Source organism: Tubulanus polymorphus, chromosome 4, assembly GCF_964204645.1.
Source record: "Tubulanus polymorphus chromosome 4, tnTubPoly1.2, whole genome shotgun sequence".
Taxonomy (NCBI): Eukaryota; Metazoa; Nemertea; class Palaeonemertea; order Tubulaniformes; family Tubulanidae; genus Tubulanus; species Tubulanus polymorphus.
Window position 1 is genome coordinate 20,947,209 of NC_134028.1, and position 18,569 is coordinate 20,965,777.

An 18,569-nucleotide genomic window follows, 5' to 3' on the forward strand; every position below is an offset into this window, starting at 1 on the left:
TCAAATATCAAATACCTGCCTATGACGTCACCAATCCTAGTAAAATGGATCGAAAGTGCGTACAGTAGTCAAACGAAAAGATCCGACGCTTCTCATTTTCATAGTAAATTCAAATTGAAACTCCGTTGACGAAAATGACTTAAACATAATGTTTCCGTTATTCCTCCTTAGGTTTAGTTGTTTATTCCTAACCTCTATCCTGTAACATGTTACCTGTAAGCTCTAACATGTTAGCTCTAACCTGTTAGCTCTAACATGTAAGCTCTAACCCGTAACCTCTCAAACCGGTAACTTTCAACCCGTAACTTTTTTCCTGTTACTTGTAACATGTAATCTCTAAACTTTAACTTGTAACATGTACCCTCTAAACTGTAACTTGTAACCATTACTTCTTACTTGTAACTTTTAGTCTGTAAACACTTACCTGTAACTTGTAACCTCTAACCTCTAACCTGTTAAGTGTAGCATAAAACCTCTAACGTGTAACTTATAACCTGTAACTTTTTACCTGTAACTTGTAGCCATAACCTCTAACCTGTAACTTGTTACTTGTAGTCTGTAACAACTAACCTATAACTTGTAACATAACCCCTAACCTGTAACGTGTAGCATATAACCTGTAACCTATAACGTGTAGCATATAACTTGTAACCTGTAACTTGTAAACTGTAACTGTAGCCCATTAACTGTAGCAGGTAGACTGTATAGCCGGTAACCTGTACCTTGTAGCCTGAATGTAATTTCAAGATAGCCGCAAGCAGCCACAGAGAATTTCTCTACCGTTAAACTGACCCATTCTTACTGTATATAACCGACTCACCCTTACTGTAACCGGTCCTCCCTTACTGTAACTAACCCACTGTTACTGCAGCTGAACCATTCTTATTTTGAATTACTAACCTATTCTTGCTGTAAATGATTCATTTTTACTGTACTGTAACAGACTCATTCCTAGTCTAACCATGACTTATTCCTACTGTTACTGACGCATTCATTCTTTGTCACATACCCATTCCTCTTGTCACATACCCATTCCTTATGTAACTGGCCCATTCTTATTCATTGACCTATTCCTAGTTATCCCTATCAATCTTTCGAATACCGCTAACCACAAAATATAGATGCAATTATATTTAACTCGCGAATCAGATGTTTCATCTCATCAACAACTGTCGACAGGATCTCATATAGTATATCGATATTGCGTGTATTGAGATGAGAGTTATCAGATGATATTGAGATTACAGTTATTAGATGATATTGAGGTCAGAGTTGATTGATGATATTGAGATGAGAGCTAATAAATGATATTGAAATTATATTTATCAGATGATATTGAGATTATCGAGTTTTTAGATGATATAAATGCATCATCGAATCATGCATTCAGATAATCTGTATGTAGCCGCTGTTCGAAATAGAACCACATTAGTATAGTTCGGTAAGGTAGGTTCATATCAAAGCTGTTTTAGTTGTAAAGTTACCCTGTTGTTAAGTTGGCCTGTTATAGTTGTATTGTAAGCTTGTTAGTTGTTTATTGTACTATTCAGGTTTAAAGCTGAACCCGTCATAATGAAGTTGATGTTGAGTTTGATGTTGATGTTATTTGTAACCCTGCAGCTCTGTAAGGCCGCAGTCGGAACCACATCCGAAGGTTAATGATACAATCAACGAGATTTAAGTTTTCATATATTATTTCACTGAACTAACAACATGCATTATTAACATTGATATCAGACTGGGAGTTGGTATTTCTTGCCGATCAAGGAACTGGAGATCATGTCTATACTAAATGGGTAGACCCACCGAGCAACCATGCACAAGAGGACACATCATGCGCATGCGAATGGAGGCAACAGCTACCTTGTAAACACTGCACTTGGAAAAGTGATCAAGTCGACGCTTGGGCTAACGTGAATGAGGTGACGGAAGCTCAACACAAGTCAAATTAGATTGCTGAATTTCAAATTCTCTAATTTCACTGTACAATTGAACTGTGTCATGTTTTTATTGGAATGTTGTTGCAGGTGAAAGTAGTTTATTATGCAAATTGTAAAGAGGTTGCGTTCATCGTGTTTAATGCCGTAGGTACAGATAAAATGAACTGGTTTAACGTTACCAAGGTTACGGACAGTTCCTGGACTTTCCTCGGTTCTTCTTCCTACGTGAACCAGTTCTTTGGGATAGGTGGAGAGTAAGTTATAGGAAATTACTCCTAACCGTCCCTAAACCGATAGGTAACCCTAGCTCCACCCCTCTCTAGAATCAAAATCAGACCTTAATTAATTCTACACTTGATTAGTTCCATTTGCTTTTGTTAAGAGTCAGTGTATATTTTAGAAATCCCATATCTAGCAAACAAAATCGCCAATAGGGACTAGCGGCACTTGCAGGGACTAGCAGGACTAACTCCTAAAATTCACATCTACAGACCGGCTAACACACAAAGATTCTACGCAGTTCAATCTTATAACGGCTGTGAAGAAGATTGGACGTGGATGGCGGTGTTTGATCCCGGTACCCATGGCCCGTGCGATTACGATCAAAGACCTCTAAGTGTTCCTTATTTCCTCTATAACCCGACAAACGCTACAAACTTCGTTCGTAAGTAGATAAAATGCACACGACTTTCTAAAACTTAATGTTTTATTTTTATCATATTATAATTTGTTCTAATCATATTATAATTTATTCTAATCATATTATTTTCAGGTACTGATCAACTGTTGGTCGCCGATACGATTGCGATTTATATCAAACATAGAAATTCCTGTTGATGACGAATAAAAAGTCGATCGAATCATTATTCATTAATTTTGTTTATCGTTATATTTTGTATCTGTTTTTCTCGATGACATCAGCGACACTATTAATCTGACATTCCAAATTTTGCCTGAAGACTTCAGCCCGATCGGTCGATTCCTGTCTGGTAGTGGTGAGCGTTCCGTTCTTTGCCAACTAGTGAGGTTTGGCAATGAGGATTGTGCCAACTAGTGAGGTTGGGCAGTGAGGATATTGTGCCAACTAGTGAGGTTGGGAGTGAAGATTGTGTGCCAACTAGTGAGGTTGGGCAGTGAGCCAGGAACCTGCCAGGATATATGATTGAAACCACAATTCGAGTAAGAAAGTTAACCCCGTTCGTGAAACCAGGGGGACTAGTATCATGATCCTTACATTCACAATTCCATGCCATATTTGCAGGCATTTATCTCAGTTCCGGAACATGAGCCAGCTGGCCGCCGCGCAGTAAAAGCGGAAAACGAAGCGATACGCTGTTCACTTGACATCAACTCAATCGACATCCCCGAGCCGGTTTACTACTTTCGGATTTTCATAAACTTTACTCGCCAGTCCGAACGCGCTCTGAACGTAGAGGCCTACGCCACGAACCGGCCTTTATCGGGACTGGGTGAATGGTGGCAATGCTCGGCCTTGTTCAGTTAATTTTGGACTAGGTATGCTGAGTCCCAGGAAGTCTCGTAAATTGCAACCCCGATTTTGAAATCAGCAAATGGTGACGTAACCTTCGTCAACTGACTGAATCAGAATTTAGAGATATTGAATGTATCGCAAAACTGCCGTTAACTTATGAGTCAAATTCAACATTTGAAACGCATCAGCAGTGAACTTCAGATTGTAATGGATATTTCTATAGATCACCCGCGTGAGCTAATGTGTGTGTTACTGTGTCGATGTGTTACTGTTCGTCTCCGTACTGTACTGTTCTGTGTTCATAAATCCGTTCTATTTTTCGGCTTCTTATCCGTAATATTTTTCAGGGCCGATTTCTCTGTCGATTTTCAACGTTCTATGGAACAAAACTAATGTCCGAAAGCGTCGGTTCCTTCGCCGGTCATGTGCAGACGATGTCAGAAAAAGAGTCGGTCAGGACATGCTGCGATGAAAGGATGCTACAACAAGACGATATTGAACTCGGCAATCTTGAGAAAGTTAAGTTGATACACGTGTAAATTACAATTAAGCAGAGAATTGTGTGACTACAGAATGTTGTTCTTTTACTAATTTCAGGTAAACTTAATCTGAACAGTTTCACCATGATTAAGAAGATGACGGAGACACCATAGGACGATGAAAAAGGATGCTTGGCAACCTTAAGAAAGTTAAGTTGATACACATGTCAATTACAATTATTCAAAGAATTGTGTGACTACAGAATGTAATTCTTTTACTCATTGCAGCTAAACGTGAATCTGGAAAGGCCCAGCGTGAGATACATTTAGATCCTACCGACCAGAAGTGACCACCGAAGACTCCAGCTTGAAATTGACATCGACAAAACACCAAGAGACCTTTCGAAACTGAACCTGGCAGTCTTGATAAAAAACTCAATTGATTTATCATTTCTGGGTTTGCATCAAGGGCAGGATGCGTGTAGCACTGGAGAGAACAGAGACGGTGGTGAAGTTCTCAATTTTTCTCAACTTTAATATAGACTGATTGAAGATAGAAGTTCTGTGGCCGGTGGTTATTAGTGGGTTGAAATCTAAAACAATCATCGCTCTAATATTACTCGTTAGGTCTCATATGAATATTCTTGGCTGAGTATTGAAGTGTAGATAGGCCAGTTATTAATCAACAGATTTTTCATAATCGTATGTACAATAAGTATCTTATAGTATCAAAATATTTTCTAGTGTAGACATTTCGCGCCTCAACAATGAAAATATAAATAGGAAAATATTCTAATTGACCAATCGCTTAGATATTAAATATGATTCTAATAAAGTTGGATACGAAATTATTGGTAGATATTTCAGGGCCTGCTGAAATATACATGCAGGCAAATTTTACCTGTTAAGATCAGACAGCGATAAACTAGTTATACATATATTATTTATCAATTAAAGTTTATCGTCGGTTAATAGATTATTTTTGCAAATACTATATCGATACTTTTAGAAGATTGAGGTAATACTTTACACCACTTGTCGTGTGCTGTTTTACCATTTTCATAAATGGATTTCTCGGCGGATATAGTGTCTAGGGCAATATCGAGATCTGGACGTATCGGCCCCACTCCCCGCGGTGGCGCCACCCCGCGGGATTTACGCGAAGCAGCTGAACACAAACACGGCCATTCTCTCAATTTTCAATGATAGAAATCGTGTGTGCATTTCAATTATTTCGGTTGTTAGGGTTTTAAGGCACAATATAAGTTGACGATGTGATATGGCGATGTTAATTAATGATAATTCCGCAGTGAAGCTAGTCACGAACGGTGCCGATTGAGTGTACAGCTGCCAAAAACACTGAAATGTGCGTAGTTGCGTAACTATTTGCAGTGAATTGCAGACGAAACATGAAGCCTTAACGGCCGTTTAAAACAAAATTATACCAATCGCAATTGTAAAATAAAAATGAGATAGAACCTAAGTTAAAATTCTGGCCATTTCTAAAATGTTATTGATTATTATTACTAATTTTTAGTCAGTGCGGAACGTTTAGTTTTCCAACAATAATGAGGGGTGGTAGGTAGTCATGCAATTCAAGTCATCATTTATTACACGTTACTTCCGTGTTGTTGAAAATCTCGCGAGTCCTGGACTAAACCCCAATGAACAATGTGATCTGTGTGCTGGCCACCAAAATGCACACAGATCACACTACACTACCCATTACACACTCCAGTACCCACGGCTTTCATATATCCATCCAAATATTTAGTGGCTTTCTTCCTGGGTATTACATGTGGGGAAGTAGACTTAGGGTATAGTTGCTATATGTGATTTTAGAAACCGTAATTCGGTCTCTACACCTTGACGAATTCGAGATAAACCAAAGCTTTAATTGATTCATTTCGTGTTAGTCGTGTTTGGATGAAGTATAATGATTAACCAACGGTTAGAATATAGCTAGGACACATTAGGACAATTAGCCAATTACTTAATATCTAGTGAATTCAATATCTAAGATTAAAAATTATTTTCATGTTATTGTATATAGATATTATCAAACTGATAAGATATAGCTGACAGATATGTATTTCAACACATTTATTTGTATCTAAGTGAATCCATCACATCCATCTACTAGTTTATTAGGATGGTCTGCCTCAAAAGATGTTCTTTTTTCTTATTTCAGCTAAACTCTATCCTGGAAATAATGGTCCTCAATTGGTAAACGACAACCAAAAGTAGACGACGACTGATGCCGATGAAAACTGATGATGTCCAGATGAGAAGTTGAGGAGCCAGCAGCAGCGAGTTACCGCCCAACGATGGATTTCTTCAACAAGGTGGTGGATTTCTACAAACATTATGATTCAGGAGCTGCAGTAGCGGATCTTATAAACACTCGAGGAGCAGCGTGGACAATAGCGCATCTTAAAAACACTGATCAAGGAGCAGCAGAGACAATAGTGTACATAAACACTGATTCCGAAGGAGCAAAGATATTAGTCCATCTTATAAACACTGACTCAGGAGCAGCTAGTGCATGTTATAAACACTAAGGATCAACATAGACAATAGTGGACTTCAAAGTATAGTCAAGTAATGATTTACGTATTTATACTCTTCATACTTGTACATACTGGTCTAGTCAGATATGTAGTTCACGAAATTTACCAGATCACAGACTACTTGTTGGTAGTGGTATAGAACAGAGTATGAATCATTTAATGAAATTGAAGTTAGGATAATTAGGGTTCTGTGGTCTTAGAAGGAACTATCTACGTTTGAATATTTCAATAAAATCCCATCCAAATACTGTATATTGATTGGGTGAACTATTTTCGAGAGGACTAATGAATTTGTTTAGTCATTCTGTTTTGTAATCTGATTTAAGTTCCTTCTTAGTCTCATAAAATCTAGCTGCATGACTTTGATCTTTGCTCCCAGATAGATTAGTTAAGTTTAGGTTGGTGACGCTGTTTAATTGATCGCATCCACTGCCTAGTTTCAACTCATAGGTCGGTTGAGTTACGCCTTAACAGAGATATCATATCAACATGATATTGGGAACTTAAGTTCAGATAGTTTTTGATACTTTTGAGCATAGTTTTGAATGATTTATGATAATGATGACATATAAACCTGTATGAATTGGTCTTTTAGTCTTCTATCAACCTATCTCAGAAATAGTGGTTCATTTCATATTTCCTTAGTATGATAACGTGCTTAGCCTGAACCTTAAGTAGTCAGGATTTTAAAGAGTTGTATGTGCGAAAATATGTCGACATAAAATTTTAGACTTTTAGACGCAATAAAAAAGTTAATATGCGTAATATTCTCGTTTTTGGATTTCAATGATGTTTCAAAAATCATGACTTAGCCAAAAAGTGTGGGGCCCCGCCTACAGTTCCGTACATACTGGCTACGCTTTTTAAACATTTGTTTGAAAACCAATTTCTTTGATTGGAAATCATTTGAATGTACCTTGGACGACTGACCAATCCAATGCGTCTTAAAAGTTGTACCAAATTTTAGAGCAGATATATAACGTTAACGCTTTGAGTTAATAACGTTAGGCGGTGTTCTGCGTACAAATGAGTATTTACTGAACTGTAAAATGTGCTATTCACATGGCTTTGATTTTTCAAAGGCCCATATTAGGGAAGTTGTATAACATGACGGATTTCACCAATGAGTTGACTATTTCGCCTAGAGTTCTAACTTAAGAGCTTTCATAGCTCTGTACGATGAACATTCCTGTTTACTTGAAAACCGTAACTTCATCTTAAAGGAGACTTTTATATTCACATAAGAGAGGTATAGCCAGGAAGAACTTGGTCTTAAGTGAAAGCTAAGAATAACTTTGAACGTTTAATTTGTTGATAGCTGTTGGTTGAGTAGCTTTCGTAAATGATCACTTAGCTTCAAATATGGGTGTTTAATTGTAAACGATTATTTACATACAGCAGTGAATTGATATCGCTTTTCGAAAAATGGGCCCGGTAGAGAAAATGCTTGATGATGTAAACAGAGGAGTATAAATGATACACAATACAAAATATATAGTACATTAATAGATAAAAAATAAACAAAACCCTAAATGAAATAAATAATTAATAATTAAATAAACAATTATTAACAATTGATAGATATTTTATTTACATCAATCATCGGGCATTTTTTCAAATAATCTTATTTAGTAAATATTACATTATAATTCCTCAAGCACGTAATCTGGCATTTTCTATAATTGTTGTATGAAAATAAATATGATTCACGTTAAAACCTTTCAATCGTTTCATGAAGTTTTTAGCAACAATCAAAGGTTGAATCAGATGCTTGGCCCTGCTTTGTTTATTTCACCGTTGTTTCTACCATGAGTTTTCTTCGAATAAATAATATTGACTTCTATCACTTGTGGTGACTCTTTCTCATATACAAGAAGTTTGAATTGGTCAGTGTGGTCGATTTATGAATTCACAATGGTGAATCCTTTTTAGTCTGACACTAAACGCGGTATATCGTTCTCATGTTCCAGAAGTTTGAATTGGTCAGTGATGGTCCATTTATGAACTTATTAAAGAAATGTATGGTTTGAATAGAACAGCGATCTATTGGCTGACTTGGCCAACTTGTCACACCCCGCGCAATCAAAATGACTTTATATATTATGGCTGCTGACTAGCTTTATCTTCCGATAGCTGTCATCATAAAGTAATTCTGTTGTTTTTAGTAGCAATAAAAAGCGATAAAGATCTTAATAGATCCCCGAAATAGCCGTATTAGGATCGTAGTCGATCGGCATGTTCTACGGTGATTCGATCGAACGAAATCGGCAATAACATTTTCTACGCACACAGAAAAATGGAACTGTACGGCATTTGTGAATGGTTTGTGAAAGTAATTGTTATTTTAAAACGCAATTTCATTTGATACGGAGTCCCGAGGGTCAACTCACCGTTCTCGGCCGGAGGATCAAGAAAATGGTTTTGTGTGATACATAGCAAACCAGTCATTGGTGGTCAGAAATAAGTCCGTACCAAACACGCAATATGTACTGAAATAAACCGACTGAATTATGAATTATTTGTGATAATATCCAATGATTTACACCATGTGATTATTTGCATACGACCCGTTTATATTCAATCATGATTCAATTTCCAGATTTTCGTGAAAATGAAACGTGCATGTCGGGAGGGCAGTTAATGCTTTCAACGGACCAGCCGCACAAACTCGAGAATCAGACGTTTTGACAATCGTCACAATCCAATGACGTTAAGAAGAGTAAAAATGTGAAAAACAGAAAACAGAAAGTTAGTTGCTGTATTAAGTAGGCGTCTTTTTGTGACCACACTCCGCCCGCCGGATGACCGCGCTCTATTTTTCACTCCCAGTCCCTGTCCTGGCATATAAGGCCCCTTCTCTCTAAGACTCTACACTACCAACCACCACCTAAAAGTCAATAGTGTCGTGAGTGACAGTAGACTTAGACTAGAGTAACCTGTCTGTCTGTTGTTGGTTTAGTTCCACGATCGGGTATTTTTACAAGCCATAGGCATAAGTAAGAGGTATAAGCCCATCCGATTAAAAGCGGTCCTCAGGCTATTTTTATGACATCATCATCATCGAATGACACCAGCTATATTTATGACGCCTCATTCTGATTGGCTTATTCACGTTGCGCATGCGCGCTAAGGTGCACAACTTAGAAAATTCAAAGAAAGTGTGGAGAACAGAGTTAGAGAAAGTAGCGGATGCGCTATCATACAGCTAGACTCGAACCCGGGCCTGTAAATTACTAGCGCAGCGTCATCCCTCTAGACCACCAAGCTCGCTGAAAACCAACCAAATGTTTTAACTGGTACATATAGCCTCACCTTACCCTAACTCTAACCCTAGGAACCCTAATCCTAACCCTAACCCTCTGGACCTCTTCTCACCCTCTTGACACTAATCCTCTCCCCTAAAGACCATAATCCTAAGTTCAATATAAACCATCGTAAAAATAGAATTTACGACCGCTTTACGTCGAAGCCACTTCAAATAAAAAGCTTACCACCAACGATTAGGTAACTAACTATACCAGGCTTTGACTCCCTCTTCCGCTCCACACCGAGAGTGACTCCTAACCTCCCCGGGCTGTGACTCCCTCTTCCGCTCCACACCGAGAGTGACTCCTAATCTCCCCGGGCTGTGACTCCCTCTTCCGCTCAACCCCGAGAGTGACTCCTAATCTCCCCGGGCTGTGACTCCCTCTTCCGCTCCACACCGAGAGTGACTCCTAATCTCCCCGGGCTGTGACTCCCTCTTCCGCTCCACACCGAGAGTGACTCCTAATCTCCCCGGGCTGTGACTCCCTCTTCCACTCCACACCGAGAGTGACTCCTAATCTCCCCGGGCTGTGACTCCCTCTTCCGCTCCACACCGAGAGTGTCTCCTAATCTCCCCGGGCTGTGACTCCCTCTTCCGCTCAACCCCGAGAGTGACTCCTAATCTCCCCGGGCTGTGACTCCCTCTTCCGCTCCACACCGAGAGTGACTCCTAATCTCCCCGGGCTGTGACTCCCTCTTCCGCTCCACACCGAGAGTGACTCCTAATCTCCCCGGGCTGTGACTCCCTCTTCCACTCCACACCGAGAGTGACTCTTAATCTCCCCGGGCTGTGACTCCCTCTTCCGCTCCACACCGAGAGTGACTCCTAATCTCCCCGGGCTGTGACTCCCTCTTCCGCTCCACACCGAGAGTGACTCCTAATCTCCCCGGGCTGTGACTCCCTCTTCCACTCCACACCGAGAGTGACTCCTAATCTCCCCGGGCTGTGACTCCCTCTTCCGCTCCACCCCGAGAGTGACTCCTAATCTCCCCGGGCTGTGACTCCCTCTTCCACTCCACACCGAGAGTGACTCCTAATCTCCCCGGGCTGTGACTCCCTCTTCCGCTCCACACCGAGAGTGACTCCTAATCTCCCCGGGCTGTGACTCCCTCTTCCACTCCACACCGAGAGTGACTCCTAATCTCCCCGGGCTGTGACTCCCTCTTCCGCTCCACACCGAGAGTGACTCCTAATCTCCCCGGGCTGTGACTCCCTCTTCCGCTCCACACCGAGAGTGACTCCTAATCTCCCCGGGCTGTGACTCCCTCTTCCACTCCACACCGAGAGTGACTCCTAATCTCCCCGGGCTGTGACTCCCTCTTCCGCTCCACACCGAGAGTGACTCCTAATCTCCCCGGGCTGTGACTCCCTCTTCCACTCCACACCAAGAGTGTCTCCTAATCTCCCCGGGCTGTGACTCCCTCTTCCGCTCCACACCGAGAGTGACTCCTAATCTCCCCGGGCTGTGACTCCCTCTTCCGCTCCACACCGAGAGTGACTCCTAATCTCCCCGGGCTGTGACTCCCTCTTCCACTCCACACCGAGAGTGACTCCTAATCTCCCCGGGCTGTGACTCCCTCTTCCGCTCCACCCCGAGAGTGACTCCTAATCTCCCCGGGCTGTGACTCCCTCTTCCGCTCCACACCGAGAGTGACTCCTAATCTCCCCGGGCTGTGACTCCCTCTTCCGCTCCACCCCGAGAGTGACTCCTAATCTCCCCGGGCTGTGACTCCCTCTTCCACTCCACACCGAGAGTGACTCCTAATCTCCCCGGGCTGTGACTCCCTCTTCCACTCCACACCAAGAGTGTCTCCTAATCTCCCCGGGCTGTGACTCCCTCTTCCGCTCCACACCAAGAGTGACTCCTAATCTCCCCGGGCTGTGACTCCCTCTTCCGCTCCACACCGAGAGTGACTCCTAATCTCCCCGGGCTGTGACTCCCTCTTCCGCTCCACACTGAGATTGACTCCTAATCTCCCCGGGCTGTGACTCCCTCTTCCACTCCACACCGAGAGTGACTCCTAATCTCCCCGGGCTGTGACTCCCTCTTCCGCTCCACACCGAGAGTGACTCCTAATCTCCCCGGGCTGTGACTCCCTCTTCCGCTCCACACCGAGAGTGACTCCTAATCTCCCCGAGCTGTGACTCCCTCTTCCGCTCCACACCGAGAGTGACTCCTAATCTCCCCGGGCTGTGACTCCCTCTTCCACTCCACACCGAGAGTGACTCCTAATCTCCCCGGGCTGTGACTCCCTCTTCCACTCCACACCGAGAGTGACTCCTAATCTCCCCGGGCTGTGACTCCCTCTTCCACTCCACACCGAGAGTGACTCCTAATCTCCCCGGGCTGTGACTCCCTCTTCCGCTCCACACCGAGAGTGACTCCTAATCTCCCCGGGCTGTGACTCCCTCTTCCACTCCACACCGAGAGTGACTCCTAATCTCCCCGGGCTGTGACTCCCTCTTCCGCTCAACCCCGAGAGTGACTCTTAATCTCCCCGGGCTGTGACTCCCTCTTCCACCCTGAGTACCAGCAGAATAATCAGCCTGTTGATTGAGGCTGGTTACCAGGTTGATTATGATGATGACGACGCCCTCTTCCACCCACCCTGAGTATGACTCCGCGTCCCCGCCCCCCGGGTTTGTGAGACTATCATGCGTTGTATTTGTTTATTTACAGAATGAGTAACAATTCGACTGGAGTGACATCAGCCGGAGCTGGAGCAGCCGGAGTCGATTCAATCGATCATGTGACCAATCTATCTGAAGATTTCAGTAATTTATTACAATCTACAGAATATAGCGATCTGATATTGAAAGTAGAACAAACTCGATTCCCGGTTCATAGAGTCGTTTTAGCCGCAAGATCTGAATATTTCAGGTAACAGAGACATTTCACCAACCGCTGCACCAGGCACGGGTTCACTTTCACCTAAAACCTTAGTGTCTGTTGTACCATTGTATTTTGGTGATGATATTTTCAGGGCTCTACTTTACGGAGGTTTAAAAGAATCGGATCCAACTTGTCACGAAATAGAATTACAAGGAGCCTCTTCCGCTGCATTTCAATTATTACTCAAATATATTTACACCGGACGAATAAAACTGGCGAATATGAAGGTACGAGAAATATCTCAGTTGAATATTTTAAAACATGTGGAGAACTCTTGTGTTTTATCAAATAAGGCTAAAGGGAAATGATGCCTTGTTTCTCCTTATCGACGGGGTCACTTTTGAGCTCTGGCCCAGTTTCACAAGAAGGATTAAGGCCTAAATCGATTTAAGATAAACTGAATTAATGAAGTAATTGAATTGATTTTAGAGTGTAACCTTTTTATGAAACTGGGCCCCCTGTGCAGAATGTAGAAACAAGGTATCAATTTTTTAGCTTAACGATTCTTATTTTGTAGGAGGAGCAACTTCTAGACGTTTTAGATCTCGTTCATCAGTACGGATTTCTCGATTTAGAAATAGCGATCTCGGAATATTTAAAAGCTAATTTGAATCTGCGAAATGTCTGTATGATTTACAATATAGCGAATCTTTACAATCTGAATACGCTATCGGCAACGTGTTTAAAACATATCGATCAAAACGCTAAAGATATCATCCAATCAGACGGCTTCATTTCATTAACAGAGGTTAGTTACATTTTATCATGGCTGTCATGTTTTGGATGCCATAGAATGACAATAGAAATTGCATTTGTCCAGGGGTGTCCATGGGGGTCCGGACACCTCCACTACAATTATTTTGAAGTCCCTTGAAATTTCCCATCTCAAATATTCCGCACTGAATATTTTCTGAAGAAAGATCAAAATCATGATTGAACAACTGAATAAGACAGCAAAATTGTAGTAGCGATAAGCTGTTTACTTGTTCTAGAAGATCTAAAACATCATTGTGTATGTGAACGACAAAATTGTGGCAAAGCTTAGAAAAAGGCCCTAAATTTCTTAAGAGGACACCTTCTCCTCTAACCCTGGATACGGCCCCTGTTGTCCACATGTTGACTGTAACCAACTTTTGAGCAGCTACAGCCTGGAACTGGGTAAGGGACATACGGTATGCAGGTGTGGATCCAGAGGTGGTTTCAGGGGTCGTGACCCCCCCCCTGCTCAGCTACCAAAGAATTATTTTTGTGGTTTTCTTAAACCCTTTCAGTGCTGACTAAGTAACACCCAAAGTGCTGGAGATAAATTGAAATTTTCTAGAAATTCCGCCCCAGTGTGTTGAATAATGGGTATACCGCTATAATGCGTCTACACTGCAGAGCCGTGTATCATTACTAATATTTCACTATGTTTGACAGGTGCTGCCATCTTTCATTAGAAATTAAACTAATTACATCAATACACCACGTTGCGGTGTACTAGCAATGTCCATCACTGATTTATACACCGCACTGCGGTGTAGACGCACTGAAAGGGTTAAGGAATGTACTCAAGACAAAAGCGGACAGTACCACATAATCAGTACCACATCATCTTATGTTTGGCCAAACAATATCAACATTTTTTCATGAACCCCGCCTGGAAAAAATCCTGGATCCGCGCCTGTTACGGTACCGTGCTGGTGGCTCCATCTTTATTGTATTTTTCAGAATGCGTTGTACGAAATCGTGCGTCGCGATTCGTTCTACGCGAATGAGAACGATATATTCACGGCTGTTTGTAACTGGGCCGATAATAACCCCGAGTTACCGCGCGATCGCGTGATTCATTGCGTACGGTTACCTCTGATGGATCTAGACGAGATTCTTACCAAAGTTCGACCGACGACTTTGGTCTCGCCGGACGCATTACTAGACGCGATACAAACTAAAACTAAATGTAAAGATATGGATCTCGGTTATAGAGGCATCTTAGGTAGGTTCGAGGGAGAATGGGAGGGAGGGAGTGACAGAGTGAGAACTCAGTAGTGGGGTACCGGCACCGCTGCTGTGGCAATCTAGGATTCCACGTATGGGGTAGACGAGGATCCACCAGGTTCGCTAGTGTTTACTCGATAACCGTGCTTCAATTTGTTCTATACATTTCAATTAAATTCGGGTCAAATTTTCTTGTTAGTAAATCAATTTCTAATAAAACTATACCATTCACTACTTATCGGGAACGTCGATCTTACATCTATTCGACGACTTATTCGTCAACATTTCCATTTGGAAGCCTAAAAATTCAGTTAAAAAATCATTGAAAAAAAAATAATTTTCACCATCCGAGTGTATTGTAGCACCATCTGGTTTGTGCCGATACCCCGTTATTGTATTATATAATGATGTTTACAGCGAGTGATGAGAATGTCGCTACGAGTCGTCACGGAGCTGAAGGAGAGGAGGAGGTGCTGGAAGGGGAGTTTTGAGAGAATCAGTGATGTTTATCGTAGTATTGTTGTATTTACAGTAAGTGACGAGAATGTCGCTACTAGTCGTCACGGAGCTGAAGTCATCCACGGTGAGATTAAATCTGCGTTGTTAGACGAAGACGTCACGACGTATGATTTAGATCGTGGATTTAGTCGACATTTAATCGATGAATCTTGCGCTAATCCTGGAATAGTCGTTCAGTTAAAGGAGCCACATATTATAAACACTATCAGATTGTTATTGTGGGATAGAGATCAGAGGTTAGTGAGTGCAGCAGCAGTTCAACTGTTTCAAAGTCAAATTTAAACCTAGCCCTGGTTGAACTTGATCCAGGAATCTACGGTAGTTAGAATTTGACTCATTGTAATGAGACATTCGAAAGGAACTAACTCAAACTCTATAGTCAATGATATATTTCATGTGTCTATTTTACAGATCTTACTCGTACTATATTGAATGTTCTATGGATAATAAAGACTGGGTCTGCATCGTTGATCATTCCAAATATTTCTGTCGTTCGTGGCAAAAACTACACTTTCCAACTCGCGTCGCAAAGTAAGTACAAGTTTAATTCACTCGCCAGGCCTCAGTTCTCACTAGCCAGGGTTCAGTTCTACTCACTTGCCGGGGCTCAGTTCTACTTACTCGCCAGGGCTCAGTTTTACTTACTCACCAGGGCCCAGTTCTACTCACTCACCAGGGCCCAGTTCTACTCACTCACCAGGGCTCAGTTCTACTCACTCACCAGGGCCCAGTTCTACTTACTCACCAGGGCTCAGTTCTACTTACTCACCAGGGCTCAGTTCTACTTACTCGTCAGGGCTCAGTTCTACTTACTCACCAGGGCCCAGTTCTACTTACTCGCCAGGGCACAGTTCTACTTACTCGCCAGGGCACAGTTCTACTTAGTCGCCAGGGCTCAGTTCTACTTACTCGCCAAGGCTCAGTTCTACTCACTCACCAGGGTTCAGTTCTACTCACTCGCCAGGGCTCAGTTCTACTTACTCGCCAGGACTCAGTTCTACTCACTCACCAGGGTTCAGTTCTACTCACTCGCCAGGGCTCAGTTCTACTTTACTCACCAAAGAGGCGCATTTGTTTGAAACTGGTTTGCACAAACTGATACGGTTTGTGGAAAAATTGTTTTTGTTCATACCGGTTTGCGTAAACTGGCGTCTCTGTTCAGGCGTAAACCTAAACGGTTTGTGCAAACCGACTAAACCGCTTTGCGATCGGTTTGCAACATCAAACCGACTTCCAACCTGGCCGCATGAGGAAATTTCCGCGGTCAGCTGACTCAAACCGAATTTTCGTTCTGTCGCATTTGCTCACTCAATGGCAAACCAGTTCGTGACGCAATAAACCAATATGAGTTCTACTCACTTGCCAGGGCTCAGTTTTACTCACGCGCCAGGGCTCAGTTACTGTTTTTATATTTGTAGGTATTTCCGTATTGTTGGGACTCATAATACTGTGAACAGAGTCTTCCACGCAATCGCATTTGAATGTTATTTCACTTACTCGACATTTGTTTTAGACAATGGAATTATCGGTAAGTTAAAACAATTCATTTTATTCATGGAACTACAGACTGGGTCTACTGCAACATCCAACTCAGATATCACTCTCAAGTAAAAGATCCGACTTGAGCGGAGTCTACTGTATCATCCAACTCAGATATCATTCTCAAGTCAAAAGATCTGACGGATCTGACTTGAGCGGAGTCTACTGTAATCCAACTCAGATATCACTCTCAAGTCAATAGATCCGACTTGAGCGGAGTCTACTGTATCATCCAACTCAGATATCACAAGTCAATAGATCCGACTTGAGCAGAGTCTACTGTATCATCCAACTCAGATATCACTCTCAAGTCAAAAGATCTTACTTGGAGTGGAGTCTACTGTATCATCCAACTCAGATATCACTCTCAAGTCAAAAGATCCAACTTGAGCGGAGTCTACTGTATCATCCAACTCAGATATCACTCTCAAGTCAATAGATCTGACTTGAGCGGAGTCTACTGTATCATCCAACTTAGATATCACTCTCAAGTCAAAAGATCTTACTTGGAGTGGAGTCTACTGTATCATCCAACTTAGATATCACTCTCAAGTCAAAAGATCCAACTTGAGTGGAGTCTACTGTATCATCCAACTCAGTATTCTAAAAGACCCCTTATTATGACCGGTATTATCAGCTGTTTATTGTTTTAGTTCCCCGTATGAATGTAGCTACATTAGACTGCAGCGCATGTGTACTAGAAGGCGTCAGTAGAAGTCGTAATGCACTTATAAATGGTGATACTAAGAACTACGACTGGGATAGCGGATATACCTGTCATCAGTTAGGTAGTGGATGTATTATCATACAGTTAGCTCAGCCGTACATGTTAGATTCTATGAGGTTTGTACATCGTTATTCCGTTTCTAAAGCGACTGCTGCCATTGTTGCTATGTTGTATATGACACTGAAATCGTTGTTACAGATTGTTGCTGTGGGACTGTGATGACCGCAGGTATAGTTACACTATAGAGGTTTCAGTGAATCAACAAAACTGGGAAACAGTAGCTAAACGCGAGAACTGTAGGTAAGCAATTCAGGAGAGGTGTGGGTGGGTGATGAGATAGGGTGTGGGTGGAGGATGAGATAGGGTGTGGGTGGAGGATGAGATAGGGTGTGGGTGGAGGATGAGATAGGGTGTGGGTGGAGGATGAGATATGGTGTGTTGGGGAGAGAGGGAGGGAAATTAGGTGTGCTGGGGGAATACCAATGAAAATTAATACAAATGATGTCGATTAACTTTTCAGATCTTGGGAAATTCTTACATTTCCAAAACGGCCGGTAGCATTTGTGAAATTAATTGGAATGCACAATACTGCTAATGAGGTAATAGACTAATGAGCTACTACACTGTATGTCTGTCTCTTGTGAACGTGTCTGTCGTCGTCAGGGAATTACTTAACTGAATTGATTGTTGTGTTTAAAATTGCAGGTTTTCCATTGCGTTCATTTTGAGTGCCCGGCAGATCAAGAAGCATTGAATCAATATAAACAAACGCTACTAACGCCATCTATTGATATATCGGAGAATGTAAAGGATATATAGTGTCGATCCTGCGCTCACTAGGGGTCTCTACGATCTTTGTCTATATTTGGTGCTGTTATTCTGTGATTCTGTTTTGTTAATACTCGATTATTATTGTGTCAAGACTTAGTTTTACAGTGGATTGTTCAAGAGGGCATTGGTGAGGGGAGGAGTGAGTGGAGGGCTAAAGGGAAGGGGCAGGCAGACCCCTCAATCGTTCATGTTTAGTGATTAACATTGTTTGTACAGTGAAATAATATTTATCGCATACAATTATTTTTCAATAAAATAGAATACATTGTACTAAGATTTAATTCTGTTATGTTTT

General features: G+C 41.9%; 1 protein-coding gene across 1 annotated transcript; it reads left to right on the forward strand.

Annotated features, from left to right (window-relative positions):
* Nucleotides 1-9,142: 9,142 nt before the first annotated feature.
* On the forward strand, nucleotides 9,143-18,523 carry LOC141903453 (BTB/POZ domain-containing protein 9-like). Its single transcript, XM_074791570.1, has 12 exons — nucleotides 9,143-9,229; nucleotides 12,469-12,669; nucleotides 12,773-12,908; nucleotides 13,199-13,429; nucleotides 14,392-14,656; nucleotides 15,191-15,413; nucleotides 15,589-15,708; nucleotides 16,596-16,705; nucleotides 17,370-17,559; nucleotides 17,642-17,743; nucleotides 17,964-18,042; nucleotides 18,149-18,523. Exons 2-12 carry the CDS (start codon nucleotides 12,470-12,472, stop codon nucleotides 18,260-18,262), a joined length of 1,770 nt encoding a protein of 589 aa, XP_074647671.1. The 5' UTR covers nucleotides 9,143-9,229; nucleotide 12,469; the 3' UTR covers nucleotides 18,263-18,523.
* The last annotated feature ends 46 nt before the right edge of the window (nucleotides 18,524-18,569 follow it).